The sequence below is a fragment of the Pristis pectinata genome, chromosome 22 (genome assembly GCF_009764475.1).
Source record: "Pristis pectinata isolate sPriPec2 chromosome 22, sPriPec2.1.pri, whole genome shotgun sequence".
NCBI lineage: Eukaryota > Metazoa > Chordata > Chondrichthyes > Rhinopristiformes > Pristidae > Pristis > Pristis pectinata.
In genome coordinates, this window is record NC_067426.1 from 15,877,043 (window position 1) to 15,893,978 (window position 16,936).

Below are 16,936 nucleotides of genomic sequence, written 5' to 3' on the forward strand. Positions count from 1 at the left end.
CCCAACACGGAGACAAAACTTTAATATTAGAGCTATGGAGTATGTTCACAAAAAGGGTAGTGGAAATCTGGTCCCACAGATTAGAGCCCATGGGATCCAACGCAAGCCTGGCAAATTGGATCCAAAATTGTCCTAGTAATGGGAGAAAGGGAGTGGTGGAGGGTTGCTTTTCTATTTGGAAGTCTGCGACCAAGGGTGTACCACAAGGGTCAGTGATATGCACTAATGACTTGGATGTGAATGTTGGAAGTATAATTAGTAAATTTGCAGATCATTCAAAAAAATGATCTCTAAGGTTACAGCATGATATAGATCAGCTAGAAAGTTGGACAGAGCAATGGCAGAGGGAATTCAATACTGACAAGTGCAAGGTGATGCATTTTAGGAGGACAAACAAGGGTAGAACATACACAGTAAATGATAGGGCCCCAGGGAGTGTTGATGAACAGAGGAACCATGGGGTAAAAATCCACAAATCTCTAAAAGCAGCAGCACAGGTGGAGAGGGTGGTGAAGAAGTCATATGACATACTTGCCTTCATCGGCTGTGGCAAAGGATTTAAGGGTTGGGGAATCACATTACAATGTCCTAACATGTTACAGCATTGCTTAGGCCACACTTGGAGGCTTGTGTACACTTCCATTGGCCACACTATATGTTGCCTGGATTGGAACATTTCAGTTAGGAGGAGATTGGATAGGCTGTGTTTGTTTTCCGTGGAGCAGAGGAGGCTGAGGGGTGACCTGATAGAGGTATACAAAATTATAATGGAGATAAATTAGATAAATAGTAAGAATCTTTTTCCCACTCTAGGGGGATCCGAGGGGGAACTTACCCCCCACACAGAAAGAGTTTGGAATCTGGAATGAGCTACCCGAGAATGTGATGGAGGCAGATACTCTCACAACATTTAAGAAACATCTCAACAAGCATTTGAATCCCCAAGGCATTGAAGGCTATGGACGTAATGTGGGTAAATGAGATTAGAGTGGATAGCATGGGCATGTTGGGTTGAAGGGCCTGTTTCAATGCTGTATGATTCAATGACTCTAATCTGAACAATCTCCCAAAAATAGTGATAGGGTTTTGGGTCAATTAATACCTTCAAAATCTGAGATTGCAAGATTTTTGTTAGACAAAGGGTTTTAAATAGCCGAGTCAGGCAGGTCAGCCTATGATACAGATCAACTGTGATCTCATATTTTTCTTATGGCATAGGAGACCATTCAGCCCATCAAATTTATGCTCTCATCTGTTCCATTCTCCCACTTATTTCCCTGTAAAACTTGTGACCATAATCTCCCCCCTAATTCTACCACCACCCACCTATATTAGGAGCCAACTAATCTTCCAGCACATCTTTGGCATAAGGCAAGAAACCAAGAACCCAACCAAAATATTTGCAATCACAGGGAGAAAGTGCAAACCCCACAGAGACAGCACTCAAGGTCAAGTTCAAACCTGAGTCACTGAAGCTATGCAGCAGCACCAACTGGCACCACTGCAGTCATAATCTAATAGAATAGTGGAAAACATTCAAAAGGTCTAAACAGCAGATTCCTGTCAAACCTTAGTATCAAATCTAGGTTCCACTTCAAGCTCTGAAATCAAAGATCAGCATTATCACAATAATATGAACTTATAATCAACAGTCACACAGCCAAATATTTCAAATGGACAAGTTTTACAAGGTTAATTAGGATAAAAGTTGCCGTTGGAATGCTACAGAGAAGAATGTGTGATGAGGTAAACTCCAGCCAATTTTCAATTTCAACTGGAAGGCGATCAGTCAACAACTGCCCCCTCACAAGGGACACTGTCCTGGGATCCAATGGCCATCCAGCTCTTAGAGCAGCTGGCTCAGGGCCTTTTCCCTCTCCCGAAGGCAACGACTCTTGATGTAGTGCACATTCCACCTGTACCAACTATTCTAACATTTAACAAACAGCATGCAACCATCAGTGGCAACACTGGCCAATCCTGTACATACGACTTTCCTGTCAGAAGCACAAACTTGATTAACATTTTTCTCCGCTTCAGCCCAAGGGTTCAAGTCAATTATCAGCAATGCTGAGAGGGGAAAACACAAATTTTCACACTTACACTGGCAACATCCAACTCCATTCACCAGCGATTCTCTCAACCCATCACTATTTCAGAATTGTATGGCTGCTTGTCTGACATCCAGAATCGGATTCCAGAAATGTTCTCCAACTAGATATTGTGAAGACTGAAGCCACTGCACCTATATCGAATGCAGGTTCTGTTTCTCAATCACCAGCTCCACTGTTCTCACTGCCAAATCTCTGAGCCTGTTCACAAACTTAATATCATATCTGATTCACAGTGAGCTTCCAACCACAAATGTGCACTGCCTTTTTAGATCACTTGTCATAATATTTAAATGACAGTGTCAAATTTTGTCTGGTAACACTCATATAAAATGCCTTTTGAAGTTCTACTCATTAATGGTGCTAAGTAAAGCAAGTTATTTATAAACTTTACTTTAAATTTAAATCTAGAGTAAAGCAATCAGTAGCCAGAGAGGAAACAGGTGCAGCACCTGAAGATGATTGAAAAGGGCATTTGTTGTGATCTGCAACCAATTTCACCCTTTATGAAGTGCTCATATTGTGTCTCATATGTATAAGTTCTCTTCAGTGTCAATATTTTACTTGTGAAAATGACTCTCCAGAGAGCCGCAAATTTCCCAGCTTTGTGTGCTAATGGCAGGTCGTTACTCCCAAGGAAATATCACCTTCAGAATCAAGCTGAGATTTCACGTTAGGACAAATGGAAAACGTTAGCAGAATAAACAGTCATGAAGATCTGGGATGGTAAAAGGCTGGATTCTGACAAAAAGCAATTGGGTTATTACAGAGCGACTAGTTGCTAATGGAAGTGGCCATGCAGGAGATGCACATTGACTATCAACTGTGATCATGGAAGATGAAGATGAAGAATGTGAGTGTGAGAGTGAGCATGAGTGTGAGAGAGAGCAAGCTTACCGGCTGACTGTCAGCACCAGCCTCACTCTGAAAACTCTTACATCCCATCAGGCCGTGCATGAAACTGCAAATTCCTCACAAGTATCCTCCTAGGGAACAAACACTCAACATTACACACAGACCAACGACGTGCAATTCCAGCTCTCTCAGGCTCAGTTGTCGGTTGTTATATCACCAGGGAATCTATATCAGACTGGAATAAACATTATATCCCAGAGTGAGCTTCTCCCTGCTAACCCCCACAGCTCTCTCTCCCATCCACTCATTTCCCCAGCCCCATCACCAACAACCACAATAAAATCAGAGCATCTTTCCCTTCCCACACAAATTTATTGCTCTCACCAGTTACGCTTTGCTAGCACTGTAATGAAATCCAGGATTATTAATCAGGTATACAGTGCCCAGGCAAAAGACTCAAAATGACATAATGGTCACAGCACAGAAGGATGACATTTAGCCCACTGAGTTCATATTAGCTCTAAGAGAAATCCAGCTAGTCAATTCCCCCATCCATTCACCATAGTCCTGTCATTTCTTTCTTTTCAGACACTTACCCAGCTCCCTTTTGAGTGCTACAATTGAACCTACTTCCATTACTACCCTTGGTTGTGCATTCCACACAGTGCATAAAAAGAATTCCTTGTGGTTCTTCTTCCATCAGCGACAACAGTTTCTATCTACTCTGCCTCTTCACAATTTTAAACACCTCTATCTAATCTCCTCACAACCTCCTTCGTTTCAAGGAGGACAACCCTAGCTCCCCCAGTCTAGGAGACCAGATAACTAAAGTTGCCCATCCAAGGAATCATTCAGGTAAATCTCTTCTTGAACCCCTCCAAAGCCTTCACATCTTTCCTAAAGTGTAGCAGCCAGAACTGGACACTATACTACAATTGTCCCAAACTGGTGTTTCATAAAGGTTTAGCAGGACTTTTCTCCTCTATTTCTCTATGCCTCTATCTGTAAAGCTCAGAGCCTGATATGCTTTTACAGCTACTTTCTCAACCTGCCACTTTCAATGAATTACATGCAAACACCCCCAGATCTCTGTTCTTGCATCTCTTCTGGAATCTTGCCCCCTACAATACATTGTCTCGTTTCAATCTTCCTTCAAAATGTAACAGATTTCTTAACAATAAATTTAATCTTCCATCTATCTGCCCATTCAACCAACTAGTCCATATCTCCTTGGTCCATTACTACTTTCCCCACATTTCATTCCACCTCCAAGTTTTATGTCATGTGTAAATTTGTAAATTGTGTTTTGTACACCCATTTCCAATTCATTAATTTATATTTTAAAAAAAGCAGTGGTCCTGGGAATTCTACTGTGTACTTCTTCCTGTTCAATAAACCACACTTCACTACTGCTCTGTTTTGCATTCCTTAGCCAATTTTAGAGTCATAGAGTTACATGGCATGGAAACAGGCCCTTTGGCCCAACTCATCCATGCTGACCAAGGTGCATTCCTGAGCTAGTCCCATTTGCCTGCATTTGGCCAATATCCCTCTAAACCTTTCTATCCATGTATTTTTAAATCTTGTAATGTACCTGCCCCAACCACTTCCCCCAGCAGCTCCTTTCATATAACCACCACCTTCTGTGTGGAGAAAGTTGTACCTCAGGTCCCCCTTACATTTTCCCCCTCTCACCTTAATCCTATGCTCTCTAGTTTTAGACTCTCCTACCCTGGGAAAAAGACTGTGATTATCTACCTTATATAATCACAAGGTCACCCCTCACCCTCCTAGGCTCTGGGGAAAACAGTCCCAGCCTATCCAGTCTCTCCTTATAACTCATGCTCTCCAGTCCAAACAACATCCTCATGAATCTGGTGTCTTGTACAGCTGTAACATGACATCCCAACTCTTGTACTCAATGAACTGTTCAACATAGGCAAACATGCCATAACACCTTTGTCACCACCTTGTCATTTTCAAGGAACTATGTACACCAAGGTTTCTCTGTTCAAGTCCTGCCCTGATGGAACTTCCAAAATGCATCACTTTGCACTTGTCCGAGTTAAATTCCATCTACATTCCTTTGCCCACTTTCCCAGTTGATTTAGATCCTGTTGTAACCTTAATCTTCTTCACAACCAACACATCACCAATTTTGGTGTCATCTGCAAACTTACTAATCATACCTTGTGCATTTTCATCTAAGTTATTAATAAATGTATCAAATAACAGAGGACCCAGTACAATCCCAGCAGCACACCATTGGTCAAGGGACTCCAATCTGAAAACAACTCTCTACTATCACCGTCCAACTCCTTCCATCAAGCCAATTTTGTATCCTATCGGCTAGTTCACCCTGGATCCCATGTGATCTCACCTTCCAAATCAGCCTGCCATGCAGGATCTTGTCAAAAGCCTCATTAAAGTCCTCATGGACTAAGTATATGACCCTGCCCTCATCAATCCTCTTGGTAACCTCTTCGAAAAAACTCAAATTTGAGAGGGAATTTCCCACGCACAAAGCTATGCTGACTATCCCCATTTTCTATCCATGCTATTGTAGCCCTTTTTATTCCATGGCCTTAACTCTTGATAACAAACCTATTATGTAATACCTCATCAAATGCCTTTGCAAATCCACAAAGATCACACCAACCACATTTCCCTTCACTGACCCTCTCTGTTACTTCAAAAAAAAACTTTATTAGCTGAAGTTAATTAAATACAATTTGCCACAAACACTCCTACATTGGCAATTGGCATTCTCTATTCAGTTCACACTTGCTCAATCAGTGGTCGCTCTGTCCTGATTATTTTTAGAACTTTCCTCATCACCAAGGCTACACTGATCTATAGTTACTGGGTTTACCCCCACTTCTTTATTTGAAGGAAAAATTTTTGATTTCCTAGTCCTCTGGCACAACCACCAAATGGGAAGATTTTGGCCAAGACACCTCCAATTTCCACAGAAACCTAGAATGCATCCCATCTGTAGCAGGTAATTGATCCACTAAGTGCAGCTGTCCTCCTCGAGCAATTTTTAGCCCATCTATAATCTCAATTACATGTTCCTCTGTTGAGACTTTAGCAGTGTCTTTTCCATTGATGATGACTGCTATAAAGTACTCATTTAGATCCTCAACTACGTCCTCCGCCTCTGAGAGTAGGTTTCCCTTCTTGTCTCTGATCAGCCTCATTTCTCCTCTTATCATCCATTCCAGCACGTCTATAGACTATTTTCAGATTCCCTTTAATGTTTACTGACCGTCTTCATTCAGGCTCCCTTTTTGCCTCACATTTACTTTTCTACTTCCCCTCTGAAGTTTCTATAGTCAAACTGCATCTCCCTTAATTTATCAACTACACATCTATCATGTTTATTTCTGCTCTTTTTTACTTTCCATCCTTTTTTGACATCGAGTTTCCTACTGTTCTCCCTCTTAGGAACACAACTATACCATAGCTGAAAAATCATGACTTCAAAAGCCTCCCATTGTCCAATTACAATTTTGCCTGCCAAGGTTTGAATCCAATCGACCTGTTATTATCCCATTGAAGTTGGTTGGCACTTCTCCACCTGATGGAGTTTTACCTTGGAGTAAAACTCCTCTTTCACAGCCATTCTAAGCCTTGTTATATGGCGATTGCTGTTTCCTAAATACTCTCCATTAATTCCTGTTTATTTCTCAGAACCAAGTCCAGCAATGCCTTCCTCTATTGGGTAGAAACTCTTCTGAACATTTCAGAAACTCCTCCCCTCTCTTAGTCCCTTATGTTATTGCCATCCCAGTCCACATTTGTACGGTTAAAGTCTCTCTTTACCTCTCTTCAATGGCTTTGAAAATTTGCTCTTTGCTATCCTTCCCACTGTAGAAATAGACCCACTAATGATGTCCCTCTATTGTTTCTTCACCTGACAGAGATAGATTGCCCTTGATCATTCCAGAGTATTGTCCCTTGGCAATGCAATACTCTCCTTAATCAGTATCACCACTTCTCCTCCTTTCTTCCCTTCCCCATCGTTCCAGAACACACATCCAGAAAATTTAAAACTACAGCCCCCCCCACTCCCCCCCCCCCCAGTTAGAGCAGGGTTCCCTTCCTGTGAACCGTTCATAACCTGGACATTTCGCAAGTAGGAAATGCGGCCACGAACCAAGTTCCCTCACAGCAAAAGATGCCTGCAGCCCCACAGCAGCTGCCAAATCTGTCCCACTGGTCTCCCAACCACTCCTTCGTAGGTACGGGCTGTATACAAGTCAGGCGTTTGCAGGCTGGGGAGGACCTATATTCCCACCCTTTTAAGTCAGGGGTCTATTATTGCCACAACATTGTATCCCATATGATTAATTGGGCCTGCAACTCAAACTTCTTCAATACATTTCTTACACTTACATACATGCATTGTAAACCTATCTTGTACTCTCTCTTAGTTTGTCTAAGAATTATTTCACCCCCAATCATTTTTGCACCATTTTTCTCCTTTTACGTGCACCTTCTTGGAACCAACCCCCCGTCAAATTAAACCAGCAGCACAATTGCATGGGACCCAAGCACGTAATTCAGACAGATAACACTCAGATATATACTACCCATACATTATAGTAGTCCATGATCTTCAGTTTCCATTTCAATTTATTAGGGAACTGAAGGAAAGCACAGTTAAAATGAGCTAGTCTCTGATTCCAACCCCAAAATATAAACAGAGAATTAATCAATAACAAAGGCTGAACACGTTGCATATTGCACATGCAGATGCTCATGGTCTGGTACTCAACAAGGTCAGCTGGTTACTCTGTTGGTATTTCTCTTTGCCCTACTGCATTCTGAAGTTACAGTTTGTGCTAAGCTTGTGTCGTTTGAAAGTGAACCTTCCTTATATTTGTGAGTAAAACATATAGTGTGACCTAGGACTGAGGCATAAGATCAAAAACTGTTCATTTCGTCTCTGGTTTCTGCTGTGTTACTCTGAACATAATAGTGAGCCAGTGAACCAGGTTGAATCAGAGAATCCCTGGAGAGGTTTTACGCCAAATGCAACATGGATTTTTGAGCGAAATGTGAAAGCCAGGATATTCAGACCTGTTCCAACCAGTAGATCTTCTGCGGTGCTGCTAATAAATCATGTCAGGACTGCGAGGTTACAATACAGCTAGTACAAAAGATATTACATTAAGGTACAAAATCACAAACAAAAAAGTAATTCATCCATAGCTGATCAGAAAAATTAAAGACAATATCAAGAGGTTTATAAAGTTATCAGAAACAGCAGCAGGCTTGAGGATTGGGAACACTTTAGAACTCAGCAAAGGAGAACCAAGAAAGGCAAAGTAGAATATGATTGTAGATTGGAGGAAAAAAAACAGATCAAGAGCTTTTAGTTACATAAAAAGGAAAACACTGGCAAGGGCAAGAGTGGGCCTCTTACAGACAGGAATTGGCAGAGGAATTGAACATTTATGGACAATACACAAACCTTACTGGGTAGATTAGAAAATCAAGGGTGCAGAGGGAATGAGAAACTGAAGGAATATAGTACTAGAGAAATTGTTAAAATTGAGAGCTGATAAATCCCAAGGAGCTGATGATCTACATCCCGGAATTTTTAAAGATAACTTCAGAGAGAGCAGATGCTCTGGTTACCATTTTTCAAGATTCTAATCTGGAAATGTTCCTGTGCCTTAAAGGGCAGCAAATGTGTCCCCACTGCTAAAAGAGGAAGAGAGAAAACAGGAAATTATCAACTCATCAGCCTTAATGTCTCTGATAGCAAAACTGCTGTCATCTATAATGAAGAATATAACATCCTGATAATAGGATTGAGCAGAGTCAGCATAGATTTACTAAAGGAGGGATCACATTTGGCTAATCTGTTGTTGGAGTTCTTCGAGGATAAAATGGAATAGAAAAAGCAGAAAACAGTGGATCCAGTGTACGTGGATTTTTGGAAGGTTTTCAGTAAGGTCTGCACAGGAAGTTGGTTAAGAAGGTGAGAGGACAGAGAATTGGGGGTGATATACTGACACAGATTTAAGATTAGTTATTGGACGGAAAGCAAAGAGTGGGAATAAATAGATCCTTCTCAGGTTGGCAAACTGTGACTAGTGGTGCAGCAAAAGGTTAAGTGCTTAGTCCCAACTATTCAAGATCTATATCAACAATTTGACTGAGAAGAAAATGTCATATTGCTGATGCAAAACTAGGTGGGATTGAAAGTACAGAGGAGGATGTAAAGAGGCTTCGAAGGGGATTTGGACAAGCTGAATGAATGGGCAAGAATATGATAGATGGAATATAATGTGGAAAAATGCAGATCATCCATTTTAGTCCATATATAGTGTAACGCTATTACAGCGCCAGTGATCCAGGTTCAATTCCCGCCGCTGTCTGTAAGCAGTTTGTACGTTCTCCCCGTGTCTGCGTGGGTTTCCTCTGGGTGCTCCGGTTTCCTCCCACATTCCAAAGACGTATGGGTTAGGAAGTTGTGGGCATGCTATGTTGGCGCCGGAAGCATAGCAACACTTGCGGGCTGCCCCGAGAACACTCTACGCAGAAGATGCATTTCACTGTGTGTTTTGATGTACATATGACTAATAAAGATATTAGAAAAGTAGACCATTTGTAAAATGGTGACAGTTTGGGTAGCACTGATGTCAAAGGGACCCAGGTGTGCTTGCACATAGGTCACTGAAGGCCAACATGCAGGTGCAGCAAGCAATTAGGCAGGGAAATGCTAGGTGAGCCTTTATTATGAGAGGCTTGAGTACAGGTGTATGGAAGTCTTGTTGCGATTATGAGACCACACCTGCAGTATTTGTGTAGAGCTCTGATATCTTTACAGAAGATTTTTCAACATTTAAAGAACACAATCTACTACAACATTTGAGGCAACTAGAGGCAAGCAATGTACATGTCCAGAGGATAAATAAAGCACAGCAATCTCCCTCAATGGATTAACCACCATCAAACCAAAAACTCATTGGTTCAAGAGCTAAAGGGTCTCCACCTCCAATCAAATTTATTTCTATTCAAATTACTAGGAAACCTGTTCAATCACACTGTGACTGACTCTGAGAGATGGGAAGTGTTCTGGGTTCAATTACTGCCTTTATTTGATGGAGGTCAAATAAAGGCAATAATTAAGAAAACTTAAATGATGATGAGCTTGCAACTGCTTTAGCTCACAGATGAATCTAAAGCTATCACAATCACCAACCCAACAGTGCACAGCTGTGGTTTCTTATTTGATCTTGATCAAAACTCACATCATGCCTGGCAACTAAAATCCAACCAGCTATTATAGACACCGGTTTCTTATGATATCTGGCATCATAAATTCCAGCTTCAACCCCAATAAGCAGCAACATCTTGTATTATGAGCATTATGGATAGAGAAATTCAGCATGGAAGCAAAGCATCACACAGGCTTTGTGTACTCTGTGAGTTTGGACATTCATTTGAACTCTTGACTACAAGGGGGCACACTTCAAAAGGTACACACTTCCTCTGTCAAATTGCTCAAGGATTCTTCAACTTTTATATCACCTGCATGAGGCAACAACCTACACCTCAGCCTCAATTAAAAAAACTTCATCAGAACAGACAGTGTTTGGAACCTAGGAATATTAAGTTTTATGATGGAAAACCTATTTAGTGTTTTCACCAGTTTAGTGGGGGACAGCACCAGATAACTAGTGTACGTTTTAGCCGAGAAAAAACTATTATGGATCCAGAAAATAAAACCGAATATATTACTTACAGTCTTCTAATTGGGAAGTAGTTGTTAGAGATGTTAATCCTCAAATTTGCCTTTCATTCTGATGACAGGTGCATGGATTGTAATGCAGTGGGGCTGCAGAGTTGTGCTGAAGATAGTGCAGCAATCTCACAGCCCCAGTGACCCAGGTTCAATTCTGACTTCCAGTGCTGAGAGAGAGAGAAATTTGCACTTTTTCCTTGTGCCCACGTGGTTCTCCTCTGGTGCTTCAGTTTCTCCCCACATTGCAAAGACAAAATTATCCCTGGTGTAGCTAGCTGGTGGAAGAATCAGGGAAATGTCAAGGGCACGTGAGAGAGAATAGGTTATAAGGAAATAGGCTGGAAAATGGAATTGATAGGATCAATCTAAGAGCTGGCATAGACCTGATGGGCCCAATGACCTCCATCTTCATAATAGGGAAATATGAAAACAACAAATCAAGAAACTTACTACATTTCAGAGCAGATATTTAGACACACAATCAAACAGCGTGCACCCCAACCAGTCAACTTTCTTTCTATTCCCACAATAGCCTCAGCCACTCTGTCCATTCCAATCTCTTTCACAACTGCTGATCCATCTCTCTCATTTCGTTTCTACCTCAGAGTTCATCAGCGAAGACTCTCAGATCAATTCCAATTTTATTATAAATACAAGTCAATAAAAAAAATCAATAATTAGATGGCATTCTCTGTACAGGCAATACACTGGAACAAAAGATTCACATAAAAATATTTTAAAATAATACATTGTGGTAGAACACACTGGACTGGCAGTAAGTTTTGTGTGTAATCTCAATGCAATATGTAAAAAAGGCAAAGATAGCCCTAAAAACACAAGCAGGACCCAAGTTCCCATACTGGAGATTTCCCACTGCACTAAACCTCACCCATACTTTGGGACAACACTTCTCTTTGGTGTTTTCTTCAGACCATTCCACTTAAATCTCAGACTATAGATCAATTGCTGGGGGTAGTGGATATAGCCTGAGTATTTTTTTCTCTTTTGGTCACTGTCACCCACAATAATAATTACACAATATTAATCATCCCATAATCCCATTTGAAGCAAAAGATTAAGGCAGCAATGCCTTAAAAAGGCAGCCCTCCTGCACCCTTGGCCTCCATCTTTTTCTTTCAATTGCAATATAACCTTTCAACATTAGCTCCTATTCCTTGCTCCTTTATTATAAAAGCAGTATGACCAACACCCACAGCTGCTACAACTTGTATATAAATACTTGGCTTCAATTTTCCGTATCGGTTCATTCCAGGAGAGTGATCCTACACTTATTTCACTATAATGAGATGTCCCTCTTAACTGGTCAAGCGGGTGACATCCGGTGATCTTTTAAGCGAGTCCAGCGCAGATCCTTCACAACACGCACACTTTTGTAGACAATCAGTTTCTGAAGACTTGACCCAAGTAACATTCTCAGCCATACGATTGCATGCAAAACGTCACCACGATATAATTCCCACGAGAGGCACCTTTGCTATCCCTCATGCTCAGGGTGAAGTCATGGGAGTAAGAGGGAATGGATAGGTGCATGAGGGAAGGTGGAGTCAAACATGACAGGCAGGGCATTAATTCACTTCATTAGGGGTCACGTCCTACCAGGTTGGCTTCCATTTTCGCTCCCTGAGTAATATTATGCTGGCCCCCAGACTCCTGTGTTGTATCTAGGTCCAAGAAACCACGTCTGTCAATTAAACTATGGAATAAAGAGAAAAAGCAGTGAGCAATCCCTATCTCTGTATTAATGGACAAAGCAAAACACTTGTCAATGTACTCGTACACTGTATTTACAAATATAATTTTCATACAAACTTAAGATGGTAAGACAGGTCTGAGACAAATTCTGCAACATTTCTTTGTAGTTTCTCTCCATTGTGGAAAAGTGAGAACAGAACAAAAGTACATTCAGCCTTTCCAAATTGTAGTGCACTAATTCTCTCAGTGAATCTCATCCTTCTGGTGCACAAACAACTCCGCTGAGACTCATCACTACACTTACTTAGTGTGATCTTAACAAATTATTGCATAGTTTCAACTCTGGCAGATTATTCCAGGTACTTTACCATACAACACAAAAAATTCTTATTGATTTTTAATTTGTTTCACCAGAATTAAGACACTGACAGAAGGGGCAATGTTTGCAGAAGATAGCAATCTTTATAAACCAGGGAGAGAAGACCATGTCCGCAACAAGCACATTGCATTTAGGGCTGGGTAAGAGATCAAATTGCCAGAGGGCATTACACTGAAGCACCACAAGGGCATTGCACTGAAGGTTCAGCCTTGTATTTTGTGCTTTATGCCAATCTGGTCTTTTATTCAGTTGATCCCTTATTTGAACAAGCATTAAAAGATATTTCCTGTTATAAATTTGCTCGATGCACAAATACAGAAACATGTATACATCCAGTTTTCTAAACTAAGGACAAAAGCTTTTGCTGTCCATAGCTTCATGACTTGTCCATGGATCCGGAGCAGCAGGCTTGAGTTATCAGGGCTATGGAAATGGGGTAGGGGACAAGAGGGTTGAGGGAGTGAACAGTGAGGAGTGCAATGGGAAGAGTGCCAGAGCAGAGAAGAGCACAAGGAGGACACAGATAAAAGGCAAGAATGAATAACAGAGAGAAATAAACTAAGTACAAGAGACAGTCAAACATGAAAGAGAGGGACATCTGCAGGGTTCTATTCCTACCTGGGTGGCATTGGTCCACACAATACTGCACAGCAGTTAGTGACGATACTGTTGTAACTGTAGGGGTTACTGCTTTCCTCTGAGTGCTTACTGGACCACGAGCCTTTAATCTATTAAGACATCAAAAAGGACATCATTATACAAACAGCAGGATCAAAAACTAAACATTCATGTAAGATTCAAGATTTGCTTTATTGTCATTTCTCTGAGTATTTACATACACAAAAAAACAAAATACTGTTTCTCACCAGTGCAACAAAAAGAACAGTGATAAATATCTAGAATAGTCCATAAAAATATCTCTAAAACAAAACTAAAAACATATCAACACCACATATGCATATCTGTTGAAGTGCATTTATGTATTAATAAGTGCTTATTCAGCTCGAGATGAAGTTCAATGCATCAGGTAACTATCAAACTGTTTCTGTATTGATGTGAATATGTACGTGTGTGTGGAGGGAGAGCTTGTCAGTGGAAGGGGACACAGTCCATTTATGATCCTGACTGCTTGTGGGAAAAAGCTGTTCAGCATCCTACTAGATCTAGAGCAGATGCTCCTATATCTTTTCCCCAATGGCAGGAGGGAAAACAGGTCGTGAGAAGGGTGATGAAAGTCCTTAATGATGGCCGTAGCTCTGCGAACGCAGCGTTGCTGATAGATCTCCATCAAAAAGGGGAGAGGGGCACCAATGATCCTGCTGGCTGTCTTCACCATCCTATTGAGCTGCTGTTGTTCATAGGCCTTGCAGCTACCAAACCAGGAGGTGAGGCAGTAGGTCAGGATGCTTTCAATGGTGCCCCTGTAAAAAGTGATAAGGCATGGAATAGGGAGGCCTGCCTTTCTGAGTCTCCGGAGAGGGGTAAAGCCGCTGCTGGGCTTTTTTAACAATGGCTGCAGTGTTAATAGTAGAGATCAGATCATCCGCTGAAGTGAACCCCCAGGAATTGAATGTTGCTGACTCTCTCCACAGCAGCACCATCAATAGTCAGCGGTGTATGATCGTGCTTGCCAGCCCTCCTAAATTCAATCACCATCTCCTTTGTAGCAATTTATATTCTATAACTAGATTTCTCTCCAATATCTTAGCAGAGATTCCATCCCTGTATAAACCCCATCTGTTAATAACTGAGAGACATTCACTCCAGGGCATACCACTTCATCAACTTCTGAGTGGAGGGAGGAGGCATGGAGCTTGCTATCCTCCCTATATTTCAGAGCCAGCCTTGCACAGCAAGTACATTCAAATACTGTATCAACTGTTCCCAGATTGGCAGCAGCACAAGGAAGATAGCAAGTTTAGATCTCTCATTAATAGCGTGCATGGAAGCATCATAGTTAAGTTACTGATCTAGAGGTACATTCAAACCCTGCCAATGACTGCTGGAGAATTTAAATTCAGGTAATTAAATACATTGCAGTTACATAAAACTACTAGATTGATGCAAAATTTCACATGGCTCCCCATCTCCTTCAAGGAAGGAAATCTCTGATCCAATCAGGTCTCGAAGTGATTCCCAATGTATTGTTTGACTCTTAGCTCCTCCCCAACCCCTCCAAAATGGTCTACCAATCCACTCAGTTCAGAGGCAATTAGGTATTGACAGTAAAAACCATCCTCTTCAGCAACGTCCACATTCTGTCATCAAGTAAAAAAAAAATTCTGCTGCAGTTCTAACACTACTGTGATATTTCCAAGTCCTACGTGAGCTATCCTCATGGGTTTTACAAAATTGTAAGTGAAATTATCAGCAATTTTGTGCTGGAAACCAAGAATCCATTTAAAAGCTTCTAAAACATTCTTATTGTGACATCACACACAAATTAATTGCATTTCAGAAACATTGCCTCTAATCAGTTGGTGCTCTAAGTCTTCACTGTCACTGACAATTCCAGTGACTTCCCACCAAATTAATAAATTGACAAGCCTAGTTTTTCTCTCACACATTCAAAAATAATGGAGTGTGGTTTACAATTTTGTGTGGTTTACAATTTCCACTATTTCCTGAATGTAGTGCTTTGTCAAGCTAAGACTAACCAATTTCTCTTGTAACTCAAAGTGAAAACTATTGTTACTTTCTATATTAGAATTTTCTATTAAACCTACTGCTCCTTCCTTCCTGATTTTTTTCCACTGTCAAAATGAATACAAATTATTCATTTAACACGTCTTCCATTTCTTTCATGACAGTATAGAGCAACAACTCAATTCCAAGCGAGAGTGGAGATCATTGGATAGCTCTCCTGTCAATCAAACCTGGTAACTGCACTGTGCCTGCGATTAATTTTATGCAAACTTTATAGGTAAATATCCTTCACACTGTAATTTTCTGCAGAAATTAGTATTTCTTTTGAGGGAAGCTCTCTTCTCTTTGTTTTTAAAGTACCCTGTTCTTTTTTGCTGTACAGCAGACTTTGTTCAGAGTTCAGTTGTGCACACTGCCATGCCTCCAAATCACTGGCTGACTGTTGTCTTGACATGTTCACTGCAGCATTTATCAGGAGGAGGAACACACAGAACAAACACTCTTACAAGGGAGAAGGGTGGGAGGAAGATGAATGGAGAAACCGAAAGCAAGAAGAAAATAAAACACGAGTACAAGAAAGGCTGAAACAGAAAGAGTGACAAAGTGACTGGCAGAACCAGAGAGGAGGGAGGAGAGAGACAGTCTTGGGTCTGAGGTATGTGTGTGGGAGGGGGGAAAAGAGGAGAGATCCAAGGGAGCAGAAAGGTGAACTCTGGAAAGCAAGGCCTGAGACCAGGTGGAAGGAGGAAGCCCACAAGAGACCATGAGAAAGGATGGAAGGGGTTGATCGCAACAGAAGGGGCAGTGACTAGAAGAGCGTGACGACAGGGATAAGGGGGTGTTAAGATGACCCAGAGGTGTGGAATGTTTCAGAGGGTAAAGACATCTCTTAGAATTTTTTTGGGGGGGGGGGGGGGGGGGGAGGAGAGGGAAGAAGCCAAATAGGCAGAGACTCCCTGGATGGAAGAAATGGGATAAAGAGAGAAAAGAAAGCAAAGAGTACCCAGGCAGGGAAGCATGTGTGTGTTAAATAAAAATGCATACAGATCTGACAGTACATTAATTGTAACAGGCCAGTGGAGGTCTTCTGGTGATGCCATTCACTGTTCCAATAACAAAGATAGCAGGGAGCCCTATATGTTCCATTTATTTGATAACAGAAGTGGTCTCCATGGAACAATGAGTGAAGCCACAGTAAAGAAGGATGGACATCAGTTATGCTTTGTTCACACATAACTGTGTTGTCCTACTTACATCTTCATTAGTTGTCAGGTTGGAAGCCACCAGATACGTGTGAAACCCTGAGAGACCCAGAATGGACCAAACTGAGAAAAAACAAACCACCAGCTCAAGTGCGGTAAGTGGAGTTAAGAAAAGATTATTTTCAATGTTGAAGAAAAAACTCTCCCAATATCCATCATAGCCATCCCCCAACCCATGCACCACTCCCAAACACACCATCTCCCCACA

General features: G+C 41.3%; 1 protein-coding gene across 3 annotated transcripts in view; it reads right to left on the bottom strand.

Moving 5' to 3' along the window:
- zdhhc18a (zinc finger DHHC-type palmitoyltransferase 18a) overlaps positions 1–16,936 on the bottom strand; it is a 31,915-nt gene that overhangs the window by 3,011 nt on the left and 11,968 nt on the right. For 2 of the 3 annotated variants that reach the window (XM_052036137.1, XM_052036138.1), the window contains exons 6-8: positions 16,721–16,823; positions 13,439–13,548; positions 12,346–12,442 (exon numbers count right to left, since the gene is read on the bottom strand). In XM_052036137.1, the coding sequence (XP_051892097.1) occupies positions 12,346–12,442; positions 13,439–13,548; positions 16,721–16,823 (310 nt within the window). Of the gene's footprint in view, positions 1–3,008; positions 3,098–12,345; positions 12,443–13,438; positions 13,549–16,720; positions 16,824–16,936 lie in introns of all 3 variants that reach the window. The other variant, XM_052036139.1, reaches the window with a different exon arrangement.